The sequence below is a fragment of the Argiope bruennichi genome, chromosome 1, assembly GCF_947563725.1.
Source record: "Argiope bruennichi chromosome 1, qqArgBrue1.1, whole genome shotgun sequence".
NCBI lineage: Eukaryota > Metazoa > Arthropoda > Arachnida > Araneae > Araneidae > Argiope > Argiope bruennichi.
In genome coordinates this window covers 109079147-109105808 of record NC_079151.1, presented here as the reverse complement: position 1 = coordinate 109105808, position 26662 = coordinate 109079147, and the positions used below count along the sequence as shown (strand labels likewise).

The 26662-nt window shown below is 26.5% G+C and overlaps 2 protein-coding genes across 6 annotated transcripts in view; one reads left to right on the top strand and one right to left on the bottom strand.

The window, feature by feature from the left end:
- LOC129964976 (wings apart-like protein homolog) overlaps window positions 1–20800 on the top strand; it is a 29276-nt gene extending 8476 nt beyond the window's left edge. Inside the window, exons 2-17 of the mRNA XM_056079146.1 lie at window positions 714–1969; window positions 2054–2107; window positions 3290–3439; window positions 4438–4574; window positions 6360–6471; window positions 8315–8581; window positions 10090–10201; window positions 10308–10423; window positions 10521–10597; window positions 11035–11195; window positions 12800–12915; window positions 13052–13186; window positions 15418–15565; window positions 15832–15920; window positions 16161–16256; window positions 17427–20800. Of these exons, the coding sequence (XP_055935121.1) occupies window positions 722–1969; window positions 2054–2107; window positions 3290–3439; window positions 4438–4574; window positions 6360–6471; window positions 8315–8581; window positions 10090–10201; window positions 10308–10423; window positions 10521–10597; window positions 11035–11195; window positions 12800–12915; window positions 13052–13186; window positions 15418–15565; window positions 15832–15920; window positions 16161–16256; window positions 17427–17492 (3084 nt within the window). The 5' untranslated portion in view covers window positions 714–721 and the 3' untranslated portion in view covers window positions 17493–20800. The remainder of the gene's footprint in view (window positions 1–713; window positions 1970–2053; window positions 2108–3289; window positions 3440–4437; window positions 4575–6359; window positions 6472–8314; window positions 8582–10089; window positions 10202–10307; window positions 10424–10520; window positions 10598–11034; window positions 11196–12799; window positions 12916–13051; window positions 13187–15417; window positions 15566–15831; window positions 15921–16160; window positions 16257–17426) is intronic.
- Window positions 20801–23631: 2831 nt separating this feature from the next.
- The window catches only part of LOC129965737 (cytoplasmic dynein 2 light intermediate chain 1-like), a 28720-nt gene continuing 25689 nt past the window's right edge, over window positions 23632–26662 (bottom strand). For 3 of the 5 annotated variants that reach the window (XM_056079894.1, XM_056079910.1, XM_056079902.1), the window contains one exon: window positions 23633–23820. In XM_056079894.1, coding sequence (XP_055935869.1) covers window positions 23767–23820 — 54 coding nt within the window. In that variant the 3' untranslated portion in view covers window positions 23633–23766. Of the gene's footprint in view, window positions 23821–26662 lie in introns of all 5 variants that reach the window. The other 2 variants (XM_056079884.1, XM_056079874.1) reach the window with 1 other exon arrangement.

Here is a 26662-nt window from a genome sequence, read left to right as displayed (position 1 = left end):
TATTGCCTTTTAGAGACATTTGGAAAAGTATGGTTCTATATAATAAAATATTATTGCATAAATATGAAAGTGCTGTAAATGGGAAGCCTTTGGTCTACATCATGGATGATCTCCACAAACTGACAGACACTTACATTGAATTGGTTGTTAAAATATGTTCATATGTTTTTTCAAGTAGGAAAAACATTAGCAAAGCCATTCAATTATATGTTATTAATAGGCTCATCATCAAGCTACTGCAGCATTTGTATCCTTTCAGATTTAATTCTGATGATACTGTCAAAGTGAAGAAGAGTAATGTGAGGAGAGATGCTTTTGCGAAGTAAAAAACAAATAAAGTGTAGCATTATAAGATTTTTTGTGTATTTCAATAATGATTTATATTTGAAGGACTTTTAACCTTAAACTGCTTTGAGTAATATTGATGTAATAAAGATTTTTCTTTTAGTTTTTATGGTGTTATTTAAAATATTTTATATTCTTTGTTAATTGGGCTTTTATTCTCCTTATTTATTTTAACTTGAAAGTTGTAGCAAAATATTTTGAATGAAATTATAGACTCTTAAATAAAGCCATGACATGTAATATACATTCTGAATTTATAAAATTTTAAGTGAATTTTTTTGATATATATTAGCATGGTTTTAAATTATCCTTTGAATGAGATTCTAAATTTATGATTTTGAAATTATATACTTTTCTTCTATTTTAAGGCAAAATCATGTCACGACTGGGGGCCAAGACCTACAGCCGAAAACCTGACTGCAAAACCAGTGTTCAATTTGATCACCTTTTGTCAGATAAAGGAAATAAACCTTCCACAGCAAAAGTGTCGGTTGCTGGAATTCACAGATGGGGAATGACTTCGTTCACATCTTTGAGAAAATCGCGAATCAATGGACAGAAAGAAGTTTCTGAACCTGTAGAACCAGTGAAACGTATAAAATTAGAACCCACTCCTCCAGTTGTGAACACTGAAGATCCCTTCAGTTTTGGAGCAGAGGGTGAATTATCTCCTAACAACAATGTCCATTCCCCAAATTCTTCACTTTCGCCCAGTGGTTTAAAAGCTGAAAGTAAACCTACTGTATCCAAACCAAATAAATTTTTCAAGAGTGGGGGTTCTCGCTTATTGAAAAGTACAAATTCAAAAAACAGTGATTTTGATGCTTTGAGATTGTCAGTGCCCCCAAACTTCAATTCATTGAAAGCTAAAAAAGATGCAAGTGATAATTTCATGAATGTAAATTCAAATTATAAAAACGAAGTGCAACATGCATCTGAAGAATCATCTACATGCTTGACCAGCACAACTCCTAATATTGTGAACTTGCGGTACTGTGCGAATATTCCCAATACTTGTGCTTCCACAAAATATTCTAATCAGCCTAGCATACATTATATCAATTCATATATTCAGCCTGCGGCATCAGCTGATACTTCATCATCCCGTTCTGCATTTGATTCCTTGTTGACACTGGATTTGTCAAGTAAGTCCAACAATGATAATGTATCTCATCAAATGGAACCTCCAAGTTACTTTGACAAAGATGCTATTAATAATTTTTCACAGAGTGATATTTTAAGTGATAGTATTTTGAATCATCACCAGACAAACATTGGATTTGGAAGTCAGACTTCCAAACAAGAGTCATCTCAAGATAGTCTAACTCTTAAAAACTGCATTACAAAGCATTCACAGGAATCTTTAAATGTCAATAAAGTAGGAAAAGATTCAACTGTTGCAACTAAAAGAGAAAATGATAACACTGTCACTGAGACTGATTCTCAAAAATCAATCAATTCTTATTCTGAGGAGCAGAATAATTCTGGATCCATTTTTTCATCAAGCCAAACAAGTACAATTTCGGATGGAGCCATTTCATCTTCTCAGTCTTCTGATAGGGTAGACAGTTCTAATACTTCTTCCAAGTCTCGTCCTAAGAAAATATTTAGCTCTTCATTAAAGGTATTTTGGCACAATTTTTTATATTTTCAATTTCTTACTTGTCATGTGAGGTTTTAGATTATTTATTCTTTTTCTATTTCTTAGTTCAAAGCAGTATACAATCATCGACATTGGCATTCTTCTAAGAAAGCAGAAGAGGTGAGTTTTATAAATAATTAACAGTTATTATTTAATTTTATACATTATAAGTCCTTCTGGCCAATTAGTATTGGACAATAAAATGCCTAAAAGTCTTCAAAATGAGCAGTTTTTTTGTAAAAACGTCATTGAAGGTTTTTTTTGTTTATATTTTTAATTAATTATGCTGATATTTTTAAAAGTAATATATTTTTTAGAGTCTGAAATTTTTGATGTCTGCTTAAAATTTTATTTAGTATGTATTCCTCGTGCAAGTCAAATTTTAAAAATTCTTTTTACATAGATTGCAGTGTTAAATTTATACTATTCAATGATTTCAAATTTCTCATTTTCTTAATTATTAGGCTTTACTTTTATTTTTAATAAAACTGAAGAAAAATGTTTATTTATTTTTTTTTAAATTTGACAAAGATTGGAATTCTTTTAGTTAAGTTCAGTTCATAAAAACCAAATAAGCAAGTAATCTTCAATATTATTTTCATGTTGATTATAGATTTCATTCATATTTTTCATAGCATTATTGGTTCATGGTTCATATTAACATATAATTTGCCTACCTGGCACAAAATTGTTTTTCATTAAATTAAGGAAAACATTGTCTTTAAGTACAGGGTAGTGGTTACTTTAAAACTTTGATTTATGGTAGGAGATATTACTATGTATGAGTGAATTAACATTTGCTATTATTTTTTTAACAAATTGTTGACTATTTCATTTTTTCCCCCTAGAATTCAGAAACAAAGGTTCTTAAACTTTTTTCATATCCTTTTTTCCTTATGTATTTTGTGCTGGAAGACAATTTGTTGTCCCCGAAATTTTTTTATTTTCTTATGAAGCTTAGGTGAAATTTAATAAGTGAAATGTTTTTTGTTTTTTTTCTGAATGTAAAATTTTGTTTATTTTACATTGAATTTAATTGAAAAGAATTCTATAGTTTTCTAAATGCAATTTAAAGTTTACTTTACACTAAATAAAGGTTAGAAAATGAAGTGACATTATTCGCAAGAAGAAACAATCAAAGAATGTCAGAGAAGGGTTTTATAAACTTGAAAATGGCAGAGAAAATCAAATAGCCAAAATGATGATCATCTTATTTTAGACTCTGTATTAATCAAATTAATGTAAATAGATTTTTTTTATGAATTTTAAAAAGCAATTCATATTTTTTATGTTTATTTATAGAGTTTTGAAGCACAAGATGGCATTTCTTTAGCTGATGAATTTGAGGAAGAAATGTCCAAAGAAAATTTTAACGATACTTTAGTTAGTGAAGTTTCATACTCATCCTCTGGGGATGTTAGGTCTTTCAAGTGTCCCAAAGAATCCAAAGAGGTAATCAGATTTTTTCTTGCTTATCATATTTCATAACAGAATTATAAATTAAAAGAAGTACAAAATTTCAATGGCTTTTTAACTGAAAATGAAACCAGTCTCTTTAATTTCTTATGATATTTATATATTTACATTCTAAAAATTATTTCCTATATCCTTGTGAACTTCAACTTATATATAACTTTAATTTCTGATTTTATAGACTATTATGTATTAGTTTTTTTTTTTCTATGAAATCAAAACACTGAGTCAACAAATCATTTTCTTAAACTTTATAAACTCTGAATATTTTCTCATAGTCAATATTCCCTCCTTTTTGGAATTCTGATTAATTATGTTACACCATGGTCACCATAAAATGGACTAAGAAATTTTGATATTATGAATTATATTTCTTTTTGACATGTAATTAAATAATTATCGTCATTTTTTTTATATAAAAGATACTCTGGCTGTGTTAAGAAAATATCTGTATAAATATTATTGATGCTGAGAATGGAAAAAAGCAATTAGGCTATTAAATATTTAAAGGTTTTGCTCTAAGATGTACAAGTCACTCTGAAAGTGTCTAGCCAGTCTTTTCCAATTATAACAGTTTTTAAAATTTTTCACTTTCAAGATTTTTGTCAGTTTTGCAACTAGTGGTTGCTTCTCATTGCAAGTTAGAAATTTGATTACTTGCTTCTAAAATTTGCCTATTGTTTTAACATTGATAATAAGATTTGTCGATTAATCCAATTTATTCATTGTATATTATTCCAAGTACAATACTAATTTTTTTTTTTTAATTTCAAAATGATAACAAATAAATGAATTGTAAGGACATTATAAAGCAAAAAAGGGGGAGGGGTTCTGGGTTAAGGGGGGGGAGAGGAATCTTGTGTATAAATTTACATATAATTAATTTTTCAAAACATACCTATTAATACCTTAAATATTTTATATTTTTATTAGTAATTTATTAATGGTTTTAGTTTCACATATTTTTTCCTTTTTAGTTTTATACTGTTGTGAAAAATGTAAAGCAAGCTTATCAGTGTCATGAGTCTGGTGAAACTCAAGAATTCAATGACGATATTGAATATTTATTAGAATGTGTTCAGGAAAATAATGCTATAGGTACCAGATGTTTGAGGTAAGTAATTCTGTTATTTTTGCTTTTACGTCATTTACTAGGCATGTTGATTATTTAAAATGTCTCATGTGATTATTATAAATATATGTAAAGTTATATCAAAATAAGAGCATAACCCTTTCGGGATGGAGCTTATGTGAAAGGAAGACGGGGATTTTGCGTCACTGAGCCTAACTTTGAAAATAATAATAATCACAAAAAATAAAGTTTAATACCTAGCAGTGTTATTTCTTTCTACCTTTTAAGATTATTAGTTCATTCGTTATATGAACACATTCTTCCTCTGACAAATTGCGTTTTTTGCTATAATAAACTGAGAACAAGGCTTTCTGTAATAAAAATAGAATTACGCAAAATGTATCCAAAAGCTAAGCAAAATATAAAAGAACTGACAGTAATATCCAAAAAAATACTATTTGCTATTGCACAGTAATGACAAGAAAAAAATGAAGAAAAGAATTCGGGGGGAGATCAGAAATAGGAATGATTCCATCAAGTGGAAAGTTACTCAACTCGGCTGTGTTTATTTATATTACTCTTACTCCTCTCCCCCATAACAGCTGATGAGTAAGATGCCAAAGGCTGAATATGAGCAAACTGAAGGTTAGTATGCTAAAATTGTATTTATTTCAAAAGTAATGAAAACAGGGAGCCATCTAGTGAAGTTTTAAACACACTTTTGCATCACCATCCCATGAGTTTGATTTCCAGAAATGCATGAGTGGTGCGTTTGTGATGGACGTTTACAGGTGATACATATATGACACACCCATTGCGAAAGGATTAATCAAAATTTCTCTTATTTGCAGCCAAATTGAATGTATTGCTCCTACTAATTAGCTCGGTTTAAGAAAAAATAAGTTTATAATTCATGTATTTCCCTTACTGTTTTCTGTTTTTGTGTTGATTAGTTTGTTAAAATTTTATCATTCATTGCATTTCAAAAGCTCTCAACGTATGTGACTTCGCTCTATAATTTGATTAATAAAAAATCAGTGTGAAAAGTGTCCTTTAAAACTCTTAACTTACTATTTTTAAAAAAAAAAAATTTAAAATTCAAAGTAATGTTTGTTATTGCTAATATTTACAACTTCTGATTGCTTATATTCAACTTCGGGAATTTAATAATCTTGTTTTTTGGTCAGTTTGAAGAATTTTACTTTTTAGTTTTTGGAAAAATTTTCATGTATCATTACTAAAGGTGCATGTCATGTGAAAAATCTGACTGAAAAAGAAATAATTTTTTTAGTATTAAGATTTATTTTTATCTGTTTATAATTAATTGACAATTCAAATCAAATCCTCTGATTATCATTTTCTCTTCTTTATTGATTGTCAGAGATGTTTTTTTTTTTTTTTTTAAATTTAAAAAGGTTTGTGAAATAATTGTTGGAAAATAGGTTATATATTATTGAAGAATTATTTAACATTAAAGAAACTACTCTAAAAATTTAAAATTTCCTTTATTTTCTTTCAATACATATGCAGGTAAAACAAATTTCAATGTGATGAATGAATTCTGTATTGGGGATACTGTGTTAAAGAAAAATGCCATTAATAACTAACTTATTCAAGTTGTTCAGTAACTTGATTAATAATTCATAATTAAAAATATTTAACCTTTGTTATTTTGATTTTCTTAGTAAGCTATTTGAAATGCATAATTTTTTATAAAGCCTTATTGCTTATTGAGTATGTTTGTTTGATGTATTAAATTGGTTAATTTATTTTTATTGGAATTAGAAAGAATTTGTATCAATTTTTATTTATATTTATTTTATAAAGTGTTCTGAATCTGGCTACAAAGTGCATGGGCCCTGCCTTTCGTATTCATCTCCGTGCTCATGGAACAATGCCGAAAATATTTAGTGCCTTAAAAGATGCTCCAAATGATCCGGTATATTAATTTTTTAAAAATTTAATTATTATTATGAAGATTTTTGTTTGAAATTGAAAATTTTTTCTGTAAAAGTTTTGTTACTAATATTTTTTGCTTAAAGTGTTTTATATTTTAAAACCCCCCCTTTTTTTTCCCTTTTTTGGTGTTATTGCTGCATATTATTTTAGAAGATGGCATGATGAATAGAACAGCGATAATGTTTAAAATAGAGTACTCATAGCATGTTAGAGAATTTTAATTACTGATTTCATAATATACAGTCCTATCATAGAAATATTTTATTAATATCTTCATACTTTTTAAGTAAAATAAAAATCATAATAAGTTTTTTTTTCCCCCTTCAATTGACTTGCTTGTTATTCGATACAAGTATTATTTACCATTTTAATTCGTTTTAAGGTAATTAAAATGTGAATTGTTAATTACAAATGTTGTTTAAAGTGTATATATGCTATATACATAAATAATACTTTCCAGCAATAGTATATATATATATATATATATATATAATTTATAACTGATTAAAAATTGCCTGCAATTAAAGTGAAGTGTGTTTTTTATTCCGCATATTCTGAACTTGTGCTTAAATTTGTCAAGATTTTTGGTACTCATAAGCAAACTTTTTTGTTAACTTAGTTTTTATTGTGCTCAGTTTCATATTAACAATAGAATTATTTATATACTGAAACTGTAAAATGCACCAATGTGATATAATACTTTTTGATTGAAGTTAAAGCTAAATGAATGTTTTAACCAAGCAAGTTGAATTTCGATTTTTAGAGCAAATGGGGGGGGAGGGTTGCAGGTTTAAATCAAGAAATCATCAGGAATGGTTTGAAGAGGGGGGAGGATGTCTACTAATCATTTTGACTGTGATAAATTGCTTTTGTATGCTGACTAGCTTTAGATGGTAATAAAATATATATATGGGTTAAATTTCACTTGATGGATTCTCAAATAATTTTATAATTTCCAGCTGAGGAACCAATTTGATTCAAAAATTTCTTAACAAACTGTGCTCAGGTTTTGGTTATCTTCAGGAGTCAGAGGTTTTATATAAAAATTTAATATTGTAAGATTTTACATCGTATTCAATAATAATTATTTATTCATAATAAGAAAAATATTGCAATTTTGGATGATGCACTATATTATTACTTTTTTAGTAGCAGTCAAATTATTTGTCGTACTAAATGTTCCTCTGTAAATAATTTCTCTAATTAAAACATTTCTTTGCAAATTAAGGAAATGTTTTAAATTTGAAGAATTCATTCTCTTTATTGATCTTCTTGTCTTTTGAAGATTAATCCAATCTCCAGTAAAATTCTTTTTTTACTGGAGCATAGATTAATTAATACTGGAATTTGTATACTTATTTATTAATCAAATTTGAAAGAATTATTATTTCATCAAGATTAGTTGTAAGATTGTTTTGATTTTAGAATAGATTTTTAAAATTATAATCCATTTCAAGTTTTTAAAATTTGACCCCCCCCCATAAAATTTGTTGGAAAATACTTAAAATAAAATTTGGGTGGAATTTTGGCCTTTTTTTTTTTTACCATCAAAGCAAAATGCTTTTATACTTATTTATTAATTAAAATATAATAGAAATATTAGCTTCTAAAAAAATATTGTGCAGGATTTTTATCATGGAATAGGGGAAAGGAATATGAAGAAATAAAAGTAACTCTCATTTGTAAAGCAGTAACAAATTTCATTATAGCAATAATTACATTATTATTGATTATGAAACATTTTATTGCTATCTTCTATATATTGAAGATTATTTGTAACTGAAGAAAATAATTATTTTTTCCAATATTCATTTTATTTTTAGAATCTGGCATTGTGCACAGCAACGCTAATGTTTGTTTTAAGTCAGGATCGGCTTACAATGGACATAGAAGCTAGCACGTTATCTCTTATGCTACAGTTGTTGGAGACAGATCCTGAGATGAGAAATCCAGAGAAGGAGATTGATTTGATTCTGAAAGATCCTGCATTATGCGCTATGCAAGATAAACATAGAGAAAAAGTGTATTCACTGTGTGAAGAAATGCAACAAAAGGGTCATGCTAAGCATCTGAAACTAGATAATATAAATGTAAGTTCCTGATATTGCATGAAACATGTAAAATTTCTATGGAACAAAACTTAAGAAATTATTATGGATTAAAAAATATATTTACGTCTTTTATATTTTTTTCTCTGCAATTCTATTAATAGAAATAGTCGAGTCCACAGAGATAGATTTTTTTTTATTTAGTTATTTATTTTTTGCTGAAATTCAGATTTTAAAAAAGACTCAATTTCCTTTTAATTATTTGTCTTTGAACAAAACAAAAACCATTTCTCCTATTACTTAAAAAAAAAAAAAAAAAAAAAAAAGTGGGGAGGCACATTTATCTATTAAAAGCATCTGTGATTCTGTAGTATCTCCGATATGTTGAAATTTTTATTAACTTATTTATATAAAAATTCAATAGTATTCATGTTAATATATAGTTTTTTCTGCATTAAAAATATGTTTGAATTTTTTTTTTTTTTTTTTTTGTTAATAAAAGATTCTTTGAAAAATTATTTCTAAGGAATTTATATCACTTAAATTAAATAGCATTTTGTTCACAATATTAATTAGTAGGTTACTATATTTTACAGTAAACATACTGAAACTCCATTTCTTTGCTTATTCAACAAATATTGTTAGGAACTATCCTAACATTAATTGTTTAAGAACAATGTAAGAATTTGTAAATGCTGTTATTTACCAGAATTAAATAAATTTTAATTCTTGTGAGAGAGGCTGAAACCAATCATCCTTTTGTGAAATTATGAATCTGGATGTGCTTTAAATTATTTGTTTGGCAATATTTTTTTTAAAAATTATTTCAGTTTCAATATGATAATATTATAATTATAAAATTTTACATTTTTCAACTGGGAAAAAATAATAAACAATGTTGTAGATTTTTTTTTCTTTTCTTTCCGTTCCTATCCTTAGATAGTTTTTACAACTAAACAAAATGAATTACTTATACTAAATAGCCATTACGCTTTGAGGGATGGCCTACCATACGTAACCATGATTGATGGAATTTCTCTACCTCTGCATATTAATATTTCTCATCTAACTGATTAGCTAAGGATCACACGCATTAAACATGTAAATAGTATGAATATCTATCTGTCTCTCTTTGTGTGCAAACATAATGTCTGCACATGCTGTAAACCATAAAAATCATGACAGTTGTATAAAAGTATTGAAATGAAAAGAAATGAAATCTTCTGTAAACTTAAGGATCAATTCAAAATACTTAATTATTATCAAAGGTAATTTGTTTAGTTAATTTCAGATCCTGAAATGGTTGGAAATATTAACCCTGGCCCATCTCTCTTTAAATAAATAGACAATTAAAATCTATTAAACTATTAAATTAGTTTTTTGTGTGTAATTGACCACAGTAGTATAATTTCCTCATTCCTATGTTGCAATTTATAAGAAATACAAAATGTTATTATTCAATTAACATGCTAACAATTTAAAAATATCAGTGAAAATTTGAGTGGTAATTTCACTTTTTTTTCTTGTTTTTCTTTTTTTTTTTTCTGCAGACGGGTATTTTAGCTATGGAAACATTACTAAGTTTGACTTCAAGAAAAGCTGGTGAATGGTTTAAAGAAGAAATGAGAACACTTCGTGGTTTAGATAGAATTGTTGATACTGGTAAAATAAATTTATCTTTGTATTTTTTCAAAGTTGTATTATAATTTTTGCATTTGCTATTTTTCTGAAATAACTATATAATATAATCTTTCTTTCAAAATTTCAGTGACTTCATCTACGGAATTATTAATTCCTGATGAAAAACAAGTTATCAGTTTACCCACAGATGTACAGCTGGATAAAATCAGAAAAATTGATCGCTGTTTAAGAGTCTTAGAAAATGTATGTATTCGATTTATCTGAAAGTTTCATAGCCTTGTATACTCTTCTGCTGTGCGTTTTATTGCATATACGATAATTATTTTTATTTTCTGTTTAGGTGACACATATGAATGCAGAAAATCAAGAGTACCTGTTTAATTACAAGAATTCTTCTTTAATTTTGTCTTGCTTGAAGTATGTAATTTTTAAAAAATACTTAATGAAAAGTACTTAAAGTTAATATTTTGAAATTTATCTAACAGGAGGGAAAATGGAACTAAATATTAGGCTAAATATTTGTATTACATCCTAATGCTTTAATGCTGACAAATTCTTTTGGAACATTTATTACATCTTTCATAGCATTTATCATTTTTTAATGAATATTAATTAGTTTCTTACATTTATAAGCTTAAAATTAGTCAGTGATCTGCAATACTTAAGTTTTACTTACATTGAAAATTAATGTTATATGAAAAAACATTTAAATTACAAAATTTTTATAATTAATCCTAAACTACAGTATCAGTTTTAAAATTTAAAAAAGGTAAAATAAATAAAGCTTTAAATCTGCATGTTTTTACATTTTGATTTTTTTTTTCATTGGAAACTTATAATTCTTTTACTTTTAGCTTAATGAAACTCTGCAAATTTCATTTACTTGAGCAAAAACCCATTGAAATAGACATTACTACAGATGAACCTTCGCAGAAAAATGGGAAAGAAGAATCTCCTCTTCTTTCATGTTTGTTGAATCTTCTAAAAATACTTAGCAACATAACTTACCGAATTCGTAAGCAGTTTTTATTTTTCTTTCAAATTAATTAATTTTTAAGCATTATTAACATGGATGAGATGTTGGATAAAAAATGTTTTATTTTCAGATATGATCTAAAAGAAAAGAAAATCATTATTTATTTAGAATATTATTATTAATTAGATTTTAAAAGAGAGAAAAATGTATTTTTGATAGAAAGGTTTTAAAAGAGAGAAAAATGCATTCTTGATAGAGAGATTTGAAAAGAGAGGAAAATGCATTCTTGAAAACAATTGTTTGGATTCCTCTAAGCAGCAAGACATATTTTGCTTTGAAGCAGCAAATATATATATAATATATAATATTTAATTCATTTCATTAAAATATGAAAAAACTGCAGTTTGCATATTAAAAGACATGTTTAGCCTCTTTAAAATTTCTTTTGACGGAGCTAAATATTTATATACATTCATACAAAAAGAATTATTATTTACTTGGAGAGGTAAATGTTTGAATATTTTTACTTTTATATTTATATACTGATAGAGTTTTAAATTAATGGAATTTATGATTGCTCTATGTTAATAATAACATAAAATAATCTCTATATTTAAATAAAGTGTCTACTAAAAATTATTTTCTGTGTGGTAATTGGGACTGATAATATTATAAATATTTCCTTTTAATATGATTATTACAATCTATCACAATTTATTTTTGTTCTGAGAATTGCTTTAATAAAAGGCACATCTATACATTCCTATAAATAATATTCTAATTTTTATTTTATTCTTTTTAAAGTGATCAAAATTCAAGATGTTAATAATTTTAAATGTGTTTTGTTCTGACTTAGTTTTTTATTTAATTATAGAATTAATTTCATTTTTAAAGTTATTTATCAAAATTATTAATGAAATGAAAGTAGGAGAAATAAAAGTTTTATTCATTGTGTTCGTATCCAATTTATTTTTTGTTTATTTTCTCGTATACAAAGTATGTAATTAAAAAGTGATATAAACTTTCAAATTCAAGATTTTAAAGAATCTCCATTTTTCAGAGATTTTTAAATTTGCAAAACATATTTTTGGAATTATTTCTGTCATTGTATGAATACGATAGTTGAGAATTGTTTGTATTTGACCAATTAAATTTGGTATGTATCCTTCATGCTAAATTTATCCATTTCTATAAATTTTGAATGAAGTCCATTCATAGAAATTGAGTCTTTTTCTGGGAACAAGTACATTTAAAATGTAAGAAGCCAGGTAAATAAAATGTTATGCACAGTTTCAGCATGTTTTGTATAGGTTCATCAACTAAATTTTAGCCAAATCTATGAAAGCGTTGAGCATCTGTTCGTTCTATACATTTATGTGTATGTGAATGTGACTACACAAAAATACTATTATGTAGATTAATTAAATTTGGTTAGTGAACTTACTACTAATTTACTAAAGTTTTAATTCTGTATCAAATTTTGGTCTCAATAGGTTAACAACAATAACAAAAAATAAAAGATGTAGAAAATGCATATTTGGTTTTTTTAGTAATATTTTTCTATAAGCATAAAGTCAATTATAATTATTTCAATAATTTTCTGAATGTATTAGCAATTTTATCATAAAATTTTCTTACTTTAGCTCTGAATGATGCTCACTTCTCATCAGAAGATGGCTTAATGGATCAAATACTTATACTAATACTACAAGTACCTAGAGCTGTGCCTGTGGAAAAAAGATTTGATCTTCTTGTTTTAGTAGGTGTTATCTAGATATTTCGAATATGTTTTTCTTTGTTCCTTTTTATGTCTTTGTTAATTGTACATTGAAAATGATTTTTTTATTTGAGAGAGAGAGAGAGAAAGATTTAAAATTTTTCTTCTTTTATTTTAGTCTCTGGGACTTATGATCAACCTTGTTGAATACTGCCCTGAAAATAGTGCCAAGTTTATAAATATGTGTGGTATAGGTTCTTTTGATACAGTTAATGATGGTTTTGAGATGCCTGCCACTGAAGCTCTTATTGAAGTAAGTTCTTGTTGTGTTTGTATTTTTTGAAAACAGTTTAATATTGTAAGTAATAAATTCAAAAATTATATGCTACATGTAGGGATTGCAATACCAAATACCGGTATTCACAAGTTTAAATACCATTTTTTCGGTATTAACTAGAATTTTTTAAAATTGTCTCCGCTATATGTTCAGGGATTGCTAACATAGCAAAATAGTATATGTTTTTGTTTTTATGTCTCCCTAACATGCGAGATTAATTAGACTGTCGATACAAAGTTGCATCGTACAATCAAGAAAAGTGATATACTGTTTGACAACGGATTGTAAAACCCTCCGCATTTTTGCGCATGTGTTAGGATGGGTTTAAGTTGACAAAATAGGGGTGAGAGGAAAGATGAAAGGAGGGGATATATACATTTAACAATGAAGACTCGCAGTTTTATGAGACGTAAACATTACAGATAATTAGCAATACAGAATGTCTTATGGTATTTACATAATCATAATGATTTTTAAAATGAAAAAGAAGAAAAGAGACTATTCAATTCAAATCTGATCAAGTTTATAGTAAATTTGCTTAAACTTTTTTACTTACAAACCTATCCACATTCAGAAGAATTCGGTACAGTTATCGAAGATTATGATGACATTAATGTCGATAGTGAAAAGGAATTGTCTCTTGAACAAAAATTAGAATTAGCAATAAATAAAAAAAAATTCAAAAAATCAAAATACAATACAGAAATCAGCTATATCTGAAACCATCCGACAAGAAATCGATTTATTTGAAAATGAGAGATTTAGAGGTAAATACTTGTAAAAAGTATATCGCACATTGCTAACAGTACCACCAACTAGCATAGATGCTGAAAGAGCGTTTTTGACAGCTGGTAATTTTTGCACAAAATTATGTTCCAGGCTTAATGACGATACAATTGATGTGTTATTTTTTTTTTTAAGATAACATTTCAAAAATTTGTAATAGTACCACAGATTGAATAGTGATATTTACAGTTTTTTGTGATTTAAATAAACAAGATGTTCCTTTACTTTTTAAAATTCTTTATATACTGTAACAATTCATAAGATACAAATTATTTTTTGTGATATTTATACTCTCTAATAAAACTGGCAGGTAAAACAAAGAAACACCTGTGTTTTCTTTCTTTTCCTAAAATTTCTACTACCGGTATTAAAACCGGTATTCCAGTATTTAGATCTAAAAAATACCGAATACTGGTATTGAACTTTTGGTCCGATATTGCAATCTCTAGCTACATGTATATTGGATTCTCTCATCAAATCAGTTAGGAAAAAGAGAAGAAAAATAATAAAATGTATATTTTATTTCTGGTCATAACTTAAAATTCTGTATAAAAAAATTATATGCCATCTTATACATTGTTAAGAAATTATATAATAGGACATAGGAATTATATAATATTCTGCCTGTGGTGCAGAAGCTTGGAAAAGGGGTAGTAGGTGCCAACTCAGATTTCATCCTCAGTGGTTCAAATTTATGATGTACATCTTAAAATAGCTTTAGTGTTGCTTTAAAATGGAATACTAATATGGTTAAATTAAAATTTTTATAGAATAAGGAATTCATGACATATTTTCTTCAGTTTTTATTTGGTTATTTTTTAATTCTATTTATATTTTAATTTTTTGTGTGTATATATGATGAAATTTAAAATCTCATTATTTTTCCCTGTTTATTTTCCTCTATATTATTATTTAAGGCTTTGCAGTTAATGAATATAAAAATGAAATTAAGTAGACAGTTTAATTTCTGTATTCATAAATTTTGAAATTTTTCAATTAATTGTTTCAAAGGAAATAACTCATTATTATTGATGATAAGAGTAGAAGAGTAAATTTTTTCAACGGTTATAAGAAATTAGGAAGATTTTTTAAATTAATAAATGTAAAATGGGAGTAATTTTTTAAAGAAATTGTTTTATTTTGTAAAGATTTCATAGTTTTTATTAACATAAATTTATACATTATTATTTTAACTACTAGATCAACCATTTTGTTTCTTAAGATTTTGTAAAAATAGATCTTTTTAGATTATATTATCTTTATGTAATTCATGTAATCCAAATGCCACATGCTAAATTGGATAAAACATTAATGTCAGTCACATATATTATTGACCGAGAAAAACTAATCGATATTTTTCTATGTTATTGATAATTGTTCATGAATTTCCGAAATAGATTTTATACATTACTTTAATATAGCTTATGCTGTCAAGATTGGATGCAGCCAGATTATCCGAAGAACAAGCTGATGAGCTTCTTAGTACACAAGAAGAAAAACATGCTGCATTCATAGAAAAGAAGGATGTAGAAACTGCAGCTGATGATTTAGAGGAAACTTTAATGAAAAGTAAGTCACACTTATTTTCACATTTAGAATTTAATATTTAAATACAAAAACAGTATGAACTTAGCTTATTATGTTTCTTCAAATTCTCTGTTTTTATTTAAAGTCTGATATTCACTGTGTCTGTTGATTGTTATCCTTAGTTATTTAATTAATATTTAAAATAATTTTATTTTTATTAAAAAATATATATATTGTATTCTCATCATGTTACTGTTCATTTTTCAAAATTCTTAACTATTCATTTGTTTTCTTTTTCTCCACATTAGCACTCCAAAAAGCTGGCAAGCACATGGAACACAGTATTATTGCAGCATATATAGTTATTTTATTAGGTTGTGTTGCTCAAAAAAATCCAGTGAGTTCTAATTTGAATTTCTACATCATTGTTATGAAAGAAACCACTTTTAAAATTTGTCTGTAATTAAAGTTAAATTTTTTAGAACCTATGATATTAATTAATTTGTTTTTGTAAAATGAAGAATACATTGCAATTAATAATTTTTAAATTAATGCTTTTTTTATTATTTCAGAATTTTTTTCTTTTTTTCTGAACAGTTTTATTCCATTCTTTACATTAAATAAATTTATCTTATAGGATTTTGCTGATGTTATGAAAGATTATCTTCCTGATGGAAAATTTGATGTCATGGTTGATGTTCTGAAAAAATTTAAGAGCTTTGTAACTTTAACTGTAAGTGCACCTTTTAAAAATATATGTAATATTCTATCTGTTCAAACTCCTCATATTTTCTATGAACATATTTTTTTATTTTGAATAATGGTAAAATTATTAATTTTCCAAGTTTAGAAATAATTTTATAATTAACAGTTTAAAGCATCCTAAATATTCAAATCATCAAAGCAATTTCTATAACTTTTTTAAGTCACTTTTTATTTTACTTCTACTTGGATTTCTGATATAAGAGTTAAAAATATCTTATTTTTGTACCTAATTTGGTTTGCCACAATTTTATGTTTTAATATCAGAATGCCTGCCAGACATGAAACAAAATTTATTTTTAATTTCCTCTGAAAAATAGTAAACTGTGGAAATATATTATGTACTTTGGTTTATATATTTATCTTTGCCAAAAAGTAAAATTTAATTTTTTAAAACTAAATTTGAATTTTCATCAGAATATTTATTTTTAACTCTAAAATGTATCTTAATGTGAAGTTTCCTGTTAAATTAATAATTATACATATTGCTGTTACATGCTAATGTTACAGCAATACATGTTAGGTCATAATTTTTGTTGAGAGCAATAAACTTTTAAGCTATTTGAAATTTCATAAAAAATGTACTTGAAATCTCTTGGATAGATAAATAATTTGAAATCCATATCAGCCATTTATGAAAATGTTTCTTTTTGTTATTATTTACTAATAAATAGCTGCGAGTCTTGTTTAATGAAAACAGAGAGGAATGGGAGAAAAGATAGGTATTCACTTGTTATGTTGTTGCAAACTTCAAATATATTTAGAAATAATTTAGTTATATTCCTAATATGTATTTTACTTAATGATATAATATTTAATTAAGATTATAAAAAATATTTGAAAAGTAAGACTATGACAATAATTTGAAACCGAAAAATGTATTTATCCTTTCCCTAACCGCCACTCCTCCTTTCATGAGCCTCAGTAGACACTTTGTTGTGAATTATTGAAAATAATATATTGTTATTTAAGAAGGAAGATTTCTTTTTCTTTGTCGCTGTATTGGATTTTTAAAGATGAAGTTAATATTTTAACTTTACAATTATCTTTTTTAAAATGTATTAAATTTTATGTATTTTTTATTATTTTAATATATTACCCTATACTTCTTTAATCCTGTAACTTGGTCATGATTTTTCAGGGTTCAGTTGGCAATCGAGAATTAGCTTCTATCCAGAGAGTGATCCAAGTCTTGGAATCCAGCTAACAGGGACGAACTCTTCATTTTCTTTATAAAGATTGTTATCCACATCTGAGAGAGATAAATGGCTTGTTGATTTTGCCATATATTTAATTCATTCATTGGAACATTCACTACTTATTGAATGACCAGAGGTTTGGATAAAGGATATATGGTATCCTGAATTTTAATTTAATTAGTGGAAACTGTATTAACCTAGTAGCACTCACTACACAATGTGTTGATATTCATCATACAGCAAGAAGGGTTGCTTGACCATTTCTCTGTATCTAATAAAAACCATTGCATCCATATTGTACAATGCATTTTAAATTATTTAATGACTTGGCTGAAATTGGCTTTTACTTTTTAATACTCATTAATAGGTTTCATTGTTCAACTTGACTGCATGTACATTGTTGATCAGCTTTTTGAACTAAACAATTTTAGATACTGTATAAAATATCTTTACTTTTTCTTAAGCCTGCTGTCCAATTTTAAGACAGATGCACTTTTTTTCATCGAAGAGCATAAACTGAAAAGCTGCCTTTGTGAAAAAAAAATTACATCATGAGATTAAAAGGGTGTATGTAGTTGGTTTTAGTCCATTCACTGTATATGAACATACTTGTATAGAGACCAAATTATTGTCAAGTATGCTGGATGTTTGAAAATCCTAGCATTAATGTGAAGACTGTGCCTAAGCAAAACTTCATTATCTGGAAGATTTAGTTTTGTTAAGATTGTAAATATTATCGTCTGAAAATTCATTAATTAACTACATAGAATGAGTTATCATCAGATTCTAAAGAATAATAATCATTGCACTTTTTATTCCATTTTTAATGCATATATTTTTCAGCTTTTGTGCACCATTAGTTATTTTCATTCTGTTTTATTTTATTTAAAAGTACAATAACATTAAAATGTTTATCATACTTATCATGAGTGTATGTGTGTGTGTGTTTGTATGTGTGATATTTTATAACATATATAAATAATAAAAAGCACGGGGATTTGCTGTAGTCCAAAGATTTGCTTTCATTTTGTACAAAGGAATTTGTTCATTTTGTGTGCTCATGTTGAATTTTATATTGTGTTAAGACAAAACTGTTGATTTGTGATATTCATTTGTTGAATAAATAAATTGGCTCAGGCTTCCCTGGAAACTACTTTAAAACAAGTAGTAATGACTTGATAGAATTATCCATTAATGACCAATTTGATTGTTAATAAAAATAATAATGTTAGAATTATAAATTAGTTAAACTACTTACTCTTCATCCTAAATAAAATTTCAGAGGAATATTTCATTGTGCACTTTTATTGTATCCACACAAAAAAAGGCAGGAGTTTTTCTTTCATTGTAAAACTTTGTAATTTTATTTTTCATTACACATTTTATGATTTAATCATTAGAAAGTATTCGGCGATAAATTAATATCTCAGTTGCATGCATATCTTGCAAACATTGTTATACAGCAAGGAGCAATAATCAGTATTTTAAATAAATTTGTTGACAAGTGAAAAAATTTCCCCTATACAGATATATGTCTAAATGAATGTAACATTCTTATAATAATTTGAAATTCATTTGCATTTAAACTTTGTCATAGCAAGCAGTATTCATAAGTTCTTTCTAAACCAAATTTGCCTAATAAGCAATTTTGGAATGTCATATGCAAATGTATTGTGATATATATTTTCATGCCTTAAAGTATCTGAAAGTTTCTTAAATACTTCATATCTTCAGTGAAATCCAATTTTTTTACATTATGTGCTTTTAAATGGATTTGTCTGTAAAATAATAGTGAAGGAAAGTATGAATGACTGTGACAATTTTTTTTTTTTTTTTTTTTTTTTTTTTTTTTTTTAAATTAGTGAGTTTATATTGTGTAGTGGGATGTATATTGTACAGTGAAATTTGCCTCCAAGGAATAATATTGTGTTTGATGAAAACTTCTTTCGACTATGCAAAATATAATTATACTCTAGCAAGTTATGTGATATTTCTGAGATATTTTGTCTGTGAGTGGTTCTAATATGTTTCAAATAAATGAATATTATCTAAAAGATAAATATTATTTATTAATTGAAGATCCAAAATAAACATTAATTTTTTTTCTTTAAAAATAGTTTTTTATATTTTGAATTAAAAATTCTATCTATTCTGTTATGAATTTCAGGTTTTCATTGGATTTTAATTTCCTTCATCAGATAAAACTTATGTGGAAGATTTCATAGTTTTTTTTTTTTTTACATCTTTTTTAGTTATAATTAATTTGATAAATTTCTACATCTTTGGAATTGAAAGTTTGTAGAATTTCAAATTGTCTTTAAAGCTTAAAAACAATTAAAACTTTCATTGAAAAAAAATCATTTTGCAGTATGTAAGCCAAGAAGTGTCGAATCTTGAGCAATAATATGCATTGTGCTTGTTTGTGTATGAAAGACTTGATCAAGATTAAACTTCCACAAAAATTTATGTAGCTTGTATTTGTTCAAGAAACAAGATGAAATATTTTATTTTAAATTGACAAATATATTTACTTTTTTATATACTTATTAACTTAAATATAATGGGTAGTTGTATAACTTTTGTGTAATTCAAGTTATAAACAATTGAATGTAAAAACTTATTTCCTGTTAATATCACTCTATTCTTATCAAACTGAAGATCCACTTCTTTAAATGTTACCATTTTTTTTTTTTTAAAGAAACAACAACAAAATGCAGAAAAGACATAAAAGAATATATAATAAATATTATGTTGTTTTGTGTATGTGTATATTCGTTTGGAGATTTGAAATTTCATTTTGCTGTGTTAAAAAAAAATTAATGAATATTCATTAATATTATATTGTTGATTTACATTTATAATCTTGAAATTTTTTTTTGTTTATTATAAGCACTATTAAATTACACTTATATTTGTTTATTTAATCCGAGCAATTTTTTTTAAACAAAAAAAGCACTACATTTTAGCTCTTTTCCTGTTCCTTCATTAAATGTATGTTGTGTATGTGAAAAATTTAGCATTGAAATCTGTTGATAATAATGCACTTTTTTGATACTTCATAAGATGCATTGTATATTTATTCATTGGTTGAGTTTAAATATATATGATATATACATAAATGTTGTCAGCATGTTATATAAACCCCATCGAAACATTTTGGAAAAGTGATTATATAAATATTTGAAATATTAATTCAGCAGCATATTATGATTTCTTTCTTTTTTTATAATAAAATGGTATGGAAGTCCTCTAATTTAACCAGATATATTCTAGATTATTTTTGTGCTGTAATTAACTTGTTCGTTTTATTTAAAATTACCAGTGTATCAAGTTATGAAATAAAAGTGAAATTTATATTTCCTGCTTTGTTCAATTACTTTTAATTGGACCTTCTGAAACTTATTCAATCTAATATTTTAATAATGCAGATTTTTTTGTGTGTGTGTGCCTTCTAAAAATTTTTTTGTATGCCTAAATATCACTATTTTTAATAGTTCAAACTACATATGTATAAGAAAGAAATTAATGTAAAACAGTAATCATTTACAAGTGAAAGCTATTAAATACAAGTTGATGAATTTTAATGAAATATACTCATTATTTATTTTTATAACTAATTAACTGATATACTGAGCATTGTTTGGTATGAAATTTTCAAGTTTTTTTTTTTTTTTTTTTTTTTTTTTTACTAATAGAGGATTAATAAATTAATCAGTTGTAACAAACACTTTAAAATTATGATATTTTTCCTTCTTTTGTATGTGAGAAATTAAAAATCTATTTAATATTAGCTTTTGACAAAACATCTAAGAATCCATAAATACTTTTTAAATAATTTATTTTCAGTGTTTAAATATTGTTTTATACTAGTCGTGTGAGGTGACCAACTGGTTCACCCGGAATATTGATTATATTTGATTTCAGAAAATCATTTAGACATAACTTCATATCCATGATTCTGACATTAAAGACATGTTATTTTAATTATCTTACCTAAATTCTGTTTATTATGTACATCAACCTTTATAATGGAGACAGTCCCATAACGTTACAAAGCTATTAAAAATAGAAATATTCGGTTCATCTGTCTTCTGACCTTCATAGTACTGCAACTTAATGTTTTTGTTTGCTTTGTGAATTACACAGATATTAAATAAAATCCTTCTCTGATTTTCAACAATGGAAAAAAAATCACTCGATTAAATATCTGATAAAAGGCAGTTTGAATTTTATTGCATCAATGTAATTATCGGAAATTAGGCATTATTATTATTTTTTTTTTTGAATAGTCAAAATTCAGAAAAAAATTGAAAAATTATAAAATTTATTTTTGTGCATTATTTTCGAAAATTATCGTATTAAAAATGTCAAAATTCAGGTTAAATTTTAATGAATTAAAATTTTTAAATATTGCATCAAAATGCACATTTTTCCCATCCAAATATATATATGCAATTGCATAACTAGGATGGACATGCAGGGCACAAAAGTTAGGAATCAATTTTGTTTTATTTAAAAGATAATTTTCTAATAAACTCTCATCCCCAAGATTTTTACAAATTAAAACGTTTTCAGCAATATAAGAGAAAGTTAAAGGATTTCAAATGGCAGTAGGTTTCCCTAATTGGAAATTTGGCTTATTAGAAGTCTGTTTTATTAGCTTATTGTTTAGAACTTATGGTTATTTTATGTGTTAAACAGAATAAATTACATGATATAATGTAATAATAAAAATAATCTTATTAATTATATGAAATAGCTTTTTTTGCATGAAAAGCAAAGAGTAAACATCTTAAATTTTTTAGATTTATGTGAAAAATCACTTTGTTTTTCAATTCTCGCAAAAGCAGCTAACACTCGGCAACAGCATAGCTAGAGATAGAGCAAATTTCTAAATCTTTTAATAACAGTATCATTTGCATTTGAGAAATAAGATGTTTTTCAAATATTTCAGGAGTAAAATAAATGATGGAAACAACGTTCCTGAACATCAGATCATGAATATTAAAAATGATATTTATGAATAATATAACAGAGGCACATACCTCAAGGAAAAATAATGAATATAAATACTAATAAATAAAACTAAATTACCCTTTTTTCTTCTTTTTTTAAAAATTCAGAATGCGGAAAGAAGTCGAGGTAAAAACCTTGATGCCAGATTAGTTGTAAAATAAGCCGGAAAGATCACATTTATTTTCATTCATCCAAATCTCTATTAATCAGGGGAAAAAAATCAACCATAATCTGAACAATAAGTCTTTCGGAATTTGGATTAATGATTTTAAATGCGAAAAATTGGAAATTTTCATCAAAAATAAAAACCTATTATAGAAATTATAAACAATAAAAATAGATGGTATGATTTGAAATGGTGTAATAATTATAACCAAACAACAATCGAATAGTTTTGCAGCATACACACATTCATAAATTTATTTTTTCTAGTTTTAAATTATGTTAAACACCTCTGCTGATACTTTTGATGATAGCAATAGCAAGTGTCAAGCTGTGAAATATCAAATTAAAGATTCTACTTTTATAATCCAGTAGCTCATTTTCTCTCGTTGAGTTTCTTGATAAGATGAGGTAGCCATTAAAATAAAATAATTTTTTCTATTATTAGTTTTTTAATGACAATTTTTTACATCAATTATCAGTTAAAGAAAATTCTTTGACCTGATAATCATAACTGATTGAAATATTACTTCTCTATTATATTGTCACATAGATGAATTTTCTGTGGATAAACCTAAAGTCAAAGATAACACTTGCTAATCTCAATTCGAGACGTTATTCAAGGAACTAAACCTTACATCTGTTTTTATCCACACGACGAAATGGCTCGAATCTTCCAGATTTAGAAACGCAGTCAGATATGAACTTGCGAACTGTCGCTTTCAGTTCCATAGCATTCTATCACTGAGCTTATTCAGACCGCGCCAAGTTAGAACTAGTTTCGTTATAAAATTCTAGAAATGTTTAAATGAAGAAAATATTCAGTTATATATAATTAAATTGAAAATAAATTGTAATCTGCTCGAGTTTTCTTTTATTGTTTAAACAATCTAATTTGTAAGAATTATTTTTGAATTAAGTGAATAAAAAATGTCAATGTAAAATCTTTATTCATAAAAATAAATCTACATCAATGAGTAATAACTTATAGTTGTTGGTTTATTTATTAACAAACAGCAAATTAGAATTTTCATAATTTTTTTAAATTTATTAGTTTAAATAAATAGGAAATGACTAGAAGAGCAAAAATTCTCACATTACAAATCATATATTTAATCTGTAAATACTTTTTTGTTTCTTCTTGTATTCTACCAGCTCCTAAAAATAGAATAAAATTATATAGAAGTAATTGATAGTAAAATATAAAAAGAAATAATAGTATAATTTTTTATACAAAAAATATTTAATTAAAAAATTTTAGAAATGAATGAATTGATGATATACAAGAGGAATATACATCACTTTCCCACGTAATCGTCAGATCAAATCGGATTATTTATCAGACCCTTGTAAACAGAGGATCAGCTGTTTATTCCTATTTAATAGAAATCACGCTTTTTCCCCATTAACCCTTCTTGGTATTTTATGATTTCATCATCTGAAGAGAACATTGTTGCTGAGAAATAATCATTCTTTTGTGGGATAAAAAAGTAATTAGTAAGGACTAAATACAGGATGGTCCCATATCTCTCTCTTGAAGTTTTGTATCAAATCTTGAGTTTGGTGTGCAGTATAGGATCTGTCCTTGTCTTCAGGAGGATGATATTAATGTTCAACACATCTACCCATTGCATGCATCACGTCTGCTCATGAACTTCAAAGACTTGATCATGAATTTCATATGTAGAGACTTTTTTATCCCATCAGAGCTGATCGCGTTTTGCACTTCAACAAAGAACCTTTTTTTTTTTTACCGATTTTTCGAACTAAAACATCCGATTTGAAAAAGAAGTTGCGCATTCTTAAATTCTCTTCAACAAACTCCCATGGGATGTTTGACGAAAGTTTGTAGAGCACTAGTCTTCAATATAAAACTCTCGTTTTGTAAAACAGAAGAAAATTTTGAAGTATTTCATATGCGACATAAACTTGCAAATGCTCAATTTAGTATTTCCCTTAAAACTTCTTTTGGAATATCCATAGGAATTTTAGGTGCAACCAAGCTACTTATGGGTGATACATTTTAATTATAGAACAAATATTTTTGCCTATAATACAAAAGAAACAAATTAAGAAAACAGAATTCAGATTACAAGATTTTAATTCTGGATTTAATATTTCACATAGTGCACAGTCAAATTTCATCTTAATAAAAAAAATACTGTTTAAGCATGTTTAGAGAAAAATAAGATCAACATTAAGACAGAATTTTTGATTATAATGATACTAAAATGTCGTGAAATTTTATCTTTTTCTACAAAAAGAAATATAAGCACTTTTAAGGCCCTTATATAAGGGCTATTAAAAATTGGTAGTTTTTCAAAGCTTTTAATAACACTACGAACTCTCTTTCATATCTTCTACATGATATGCTACATCATCTTGATAAATAAAGTTTAATAATACGCACTCGATTCTCTATTTAATGAAGGCATATCACTCCACTTAAAAGTTTCATTAGAAGAAAAAAAATGAAACTCGCCTATATACCTTACTTTTTAGCACGTGTTCTTAAATGTGAAAATATCTGCAATTCTTATTTATATATATTTATTATAAAGAATACATTTTTCATAAAAATGTTCACACTTTTGTAACACATCGAAAAACATTGTCTGTAACATTTTCTGAAAACTTTAGTCTTTCGAATTGTTTTAAATTCTGGAAGCATTTCTTCAAATAAAAGTTTTTTAACTACCTCTTTAATTAGCATCTTCATCACTCACTGTGTTATTTTTGTTACATTTTGCAATATATCATGTTTTGTAACATATTTTAGAATCAATATATCTTCATGAATGTGGAAAAAATTCGATAACTTTCTACCAATGTAAAACAGCAAGGGCGCACGAGGTCATAGCAATCGATTTGATAGATTATGTTGGTACTTCGCCAAATAAGAAATCATCCGAACGATTTTTTTTAAAAAATCTATAAAACTACGTTGAATAGAAATTATATTTTTGGTAATATGGAAATTGACTAAAAGATAAATGTTGTTTAAAGTCAAGGTCTCGCGAAAAATTTCCTCAAATAGAAAACTTTGTTAAATGGCGATTCATTCAAATGCGGTTCTACTTTGTATCAACTTATTTAAAATAATGTTACGAACCTGTAATGTTGCTTTCCAACACAGTTTGTTTCATCAAAGGGAAGAAAGTTTTACGATCAGCTCTATTGGATGCTAATCGGATGCCGGATCGATGACCCTAGGGCTTGGCTACAATTTGGCAATTTCACAACGAATTTAGCAACAAAAATGCATGATACTAGAATCTTCAAAAATTTTGGCGATAGGACCAATAGAAATTGATATATGCTTGATTGGTCGAGAACCTTCTCTGCCCTGCTCCGGAAGCTAAAAAAGGTCAGCAGTCCAAGCCGAAGTCAGTCCTGTATAGTTGTATAGCGAGTCAATGATGAATTAATTGGATTAGTCCAACGAAGCGGAAGCGTTGAGAGGAGCTCGAGCGATTAGTGGATTGAGAATTGAGCCGTGCGCCGAGTCTTGGAGACAAGTGTTGAAGCAGCATCGAGTCTCGTGTGGAGTAGTCAGTCGTATAGAAATGAGTCGGCAATAGGAGAGAGTTAAAGTGAAGAGACAGTAGAGGATAGCAGACGTTTGGAGAGACCTTAGTGAATAGCTACGTAGATTTCCTCCTCTTGCTGAGTTCTGTCTGGCCACTTTGTGTGTTGTGGTTGCTATTTACTACTGATTATTATTTGCGGACTGCTGCTTTTTCTAAGCGCGCATCTGCGTGTTGCTTGTGTACGTTTTTGTTTTGTTTTGTCGTCTGTGTATTCGTGTTTTTTAGGGTTTAATAGACGGCATTATTTGTTATTGAGGCCTGTTGACTGTGCTACATAGGCGAACTCATCGTCGATTTTAAAGGAATTTTACTTGTTAGTAATATTTAGTGGCAGCGGTGAGATTAACGGACTTTGTGATGGAATTTCCGTTACAATTTATATTTTATAAATTTTTTATTTCTTATGTTTT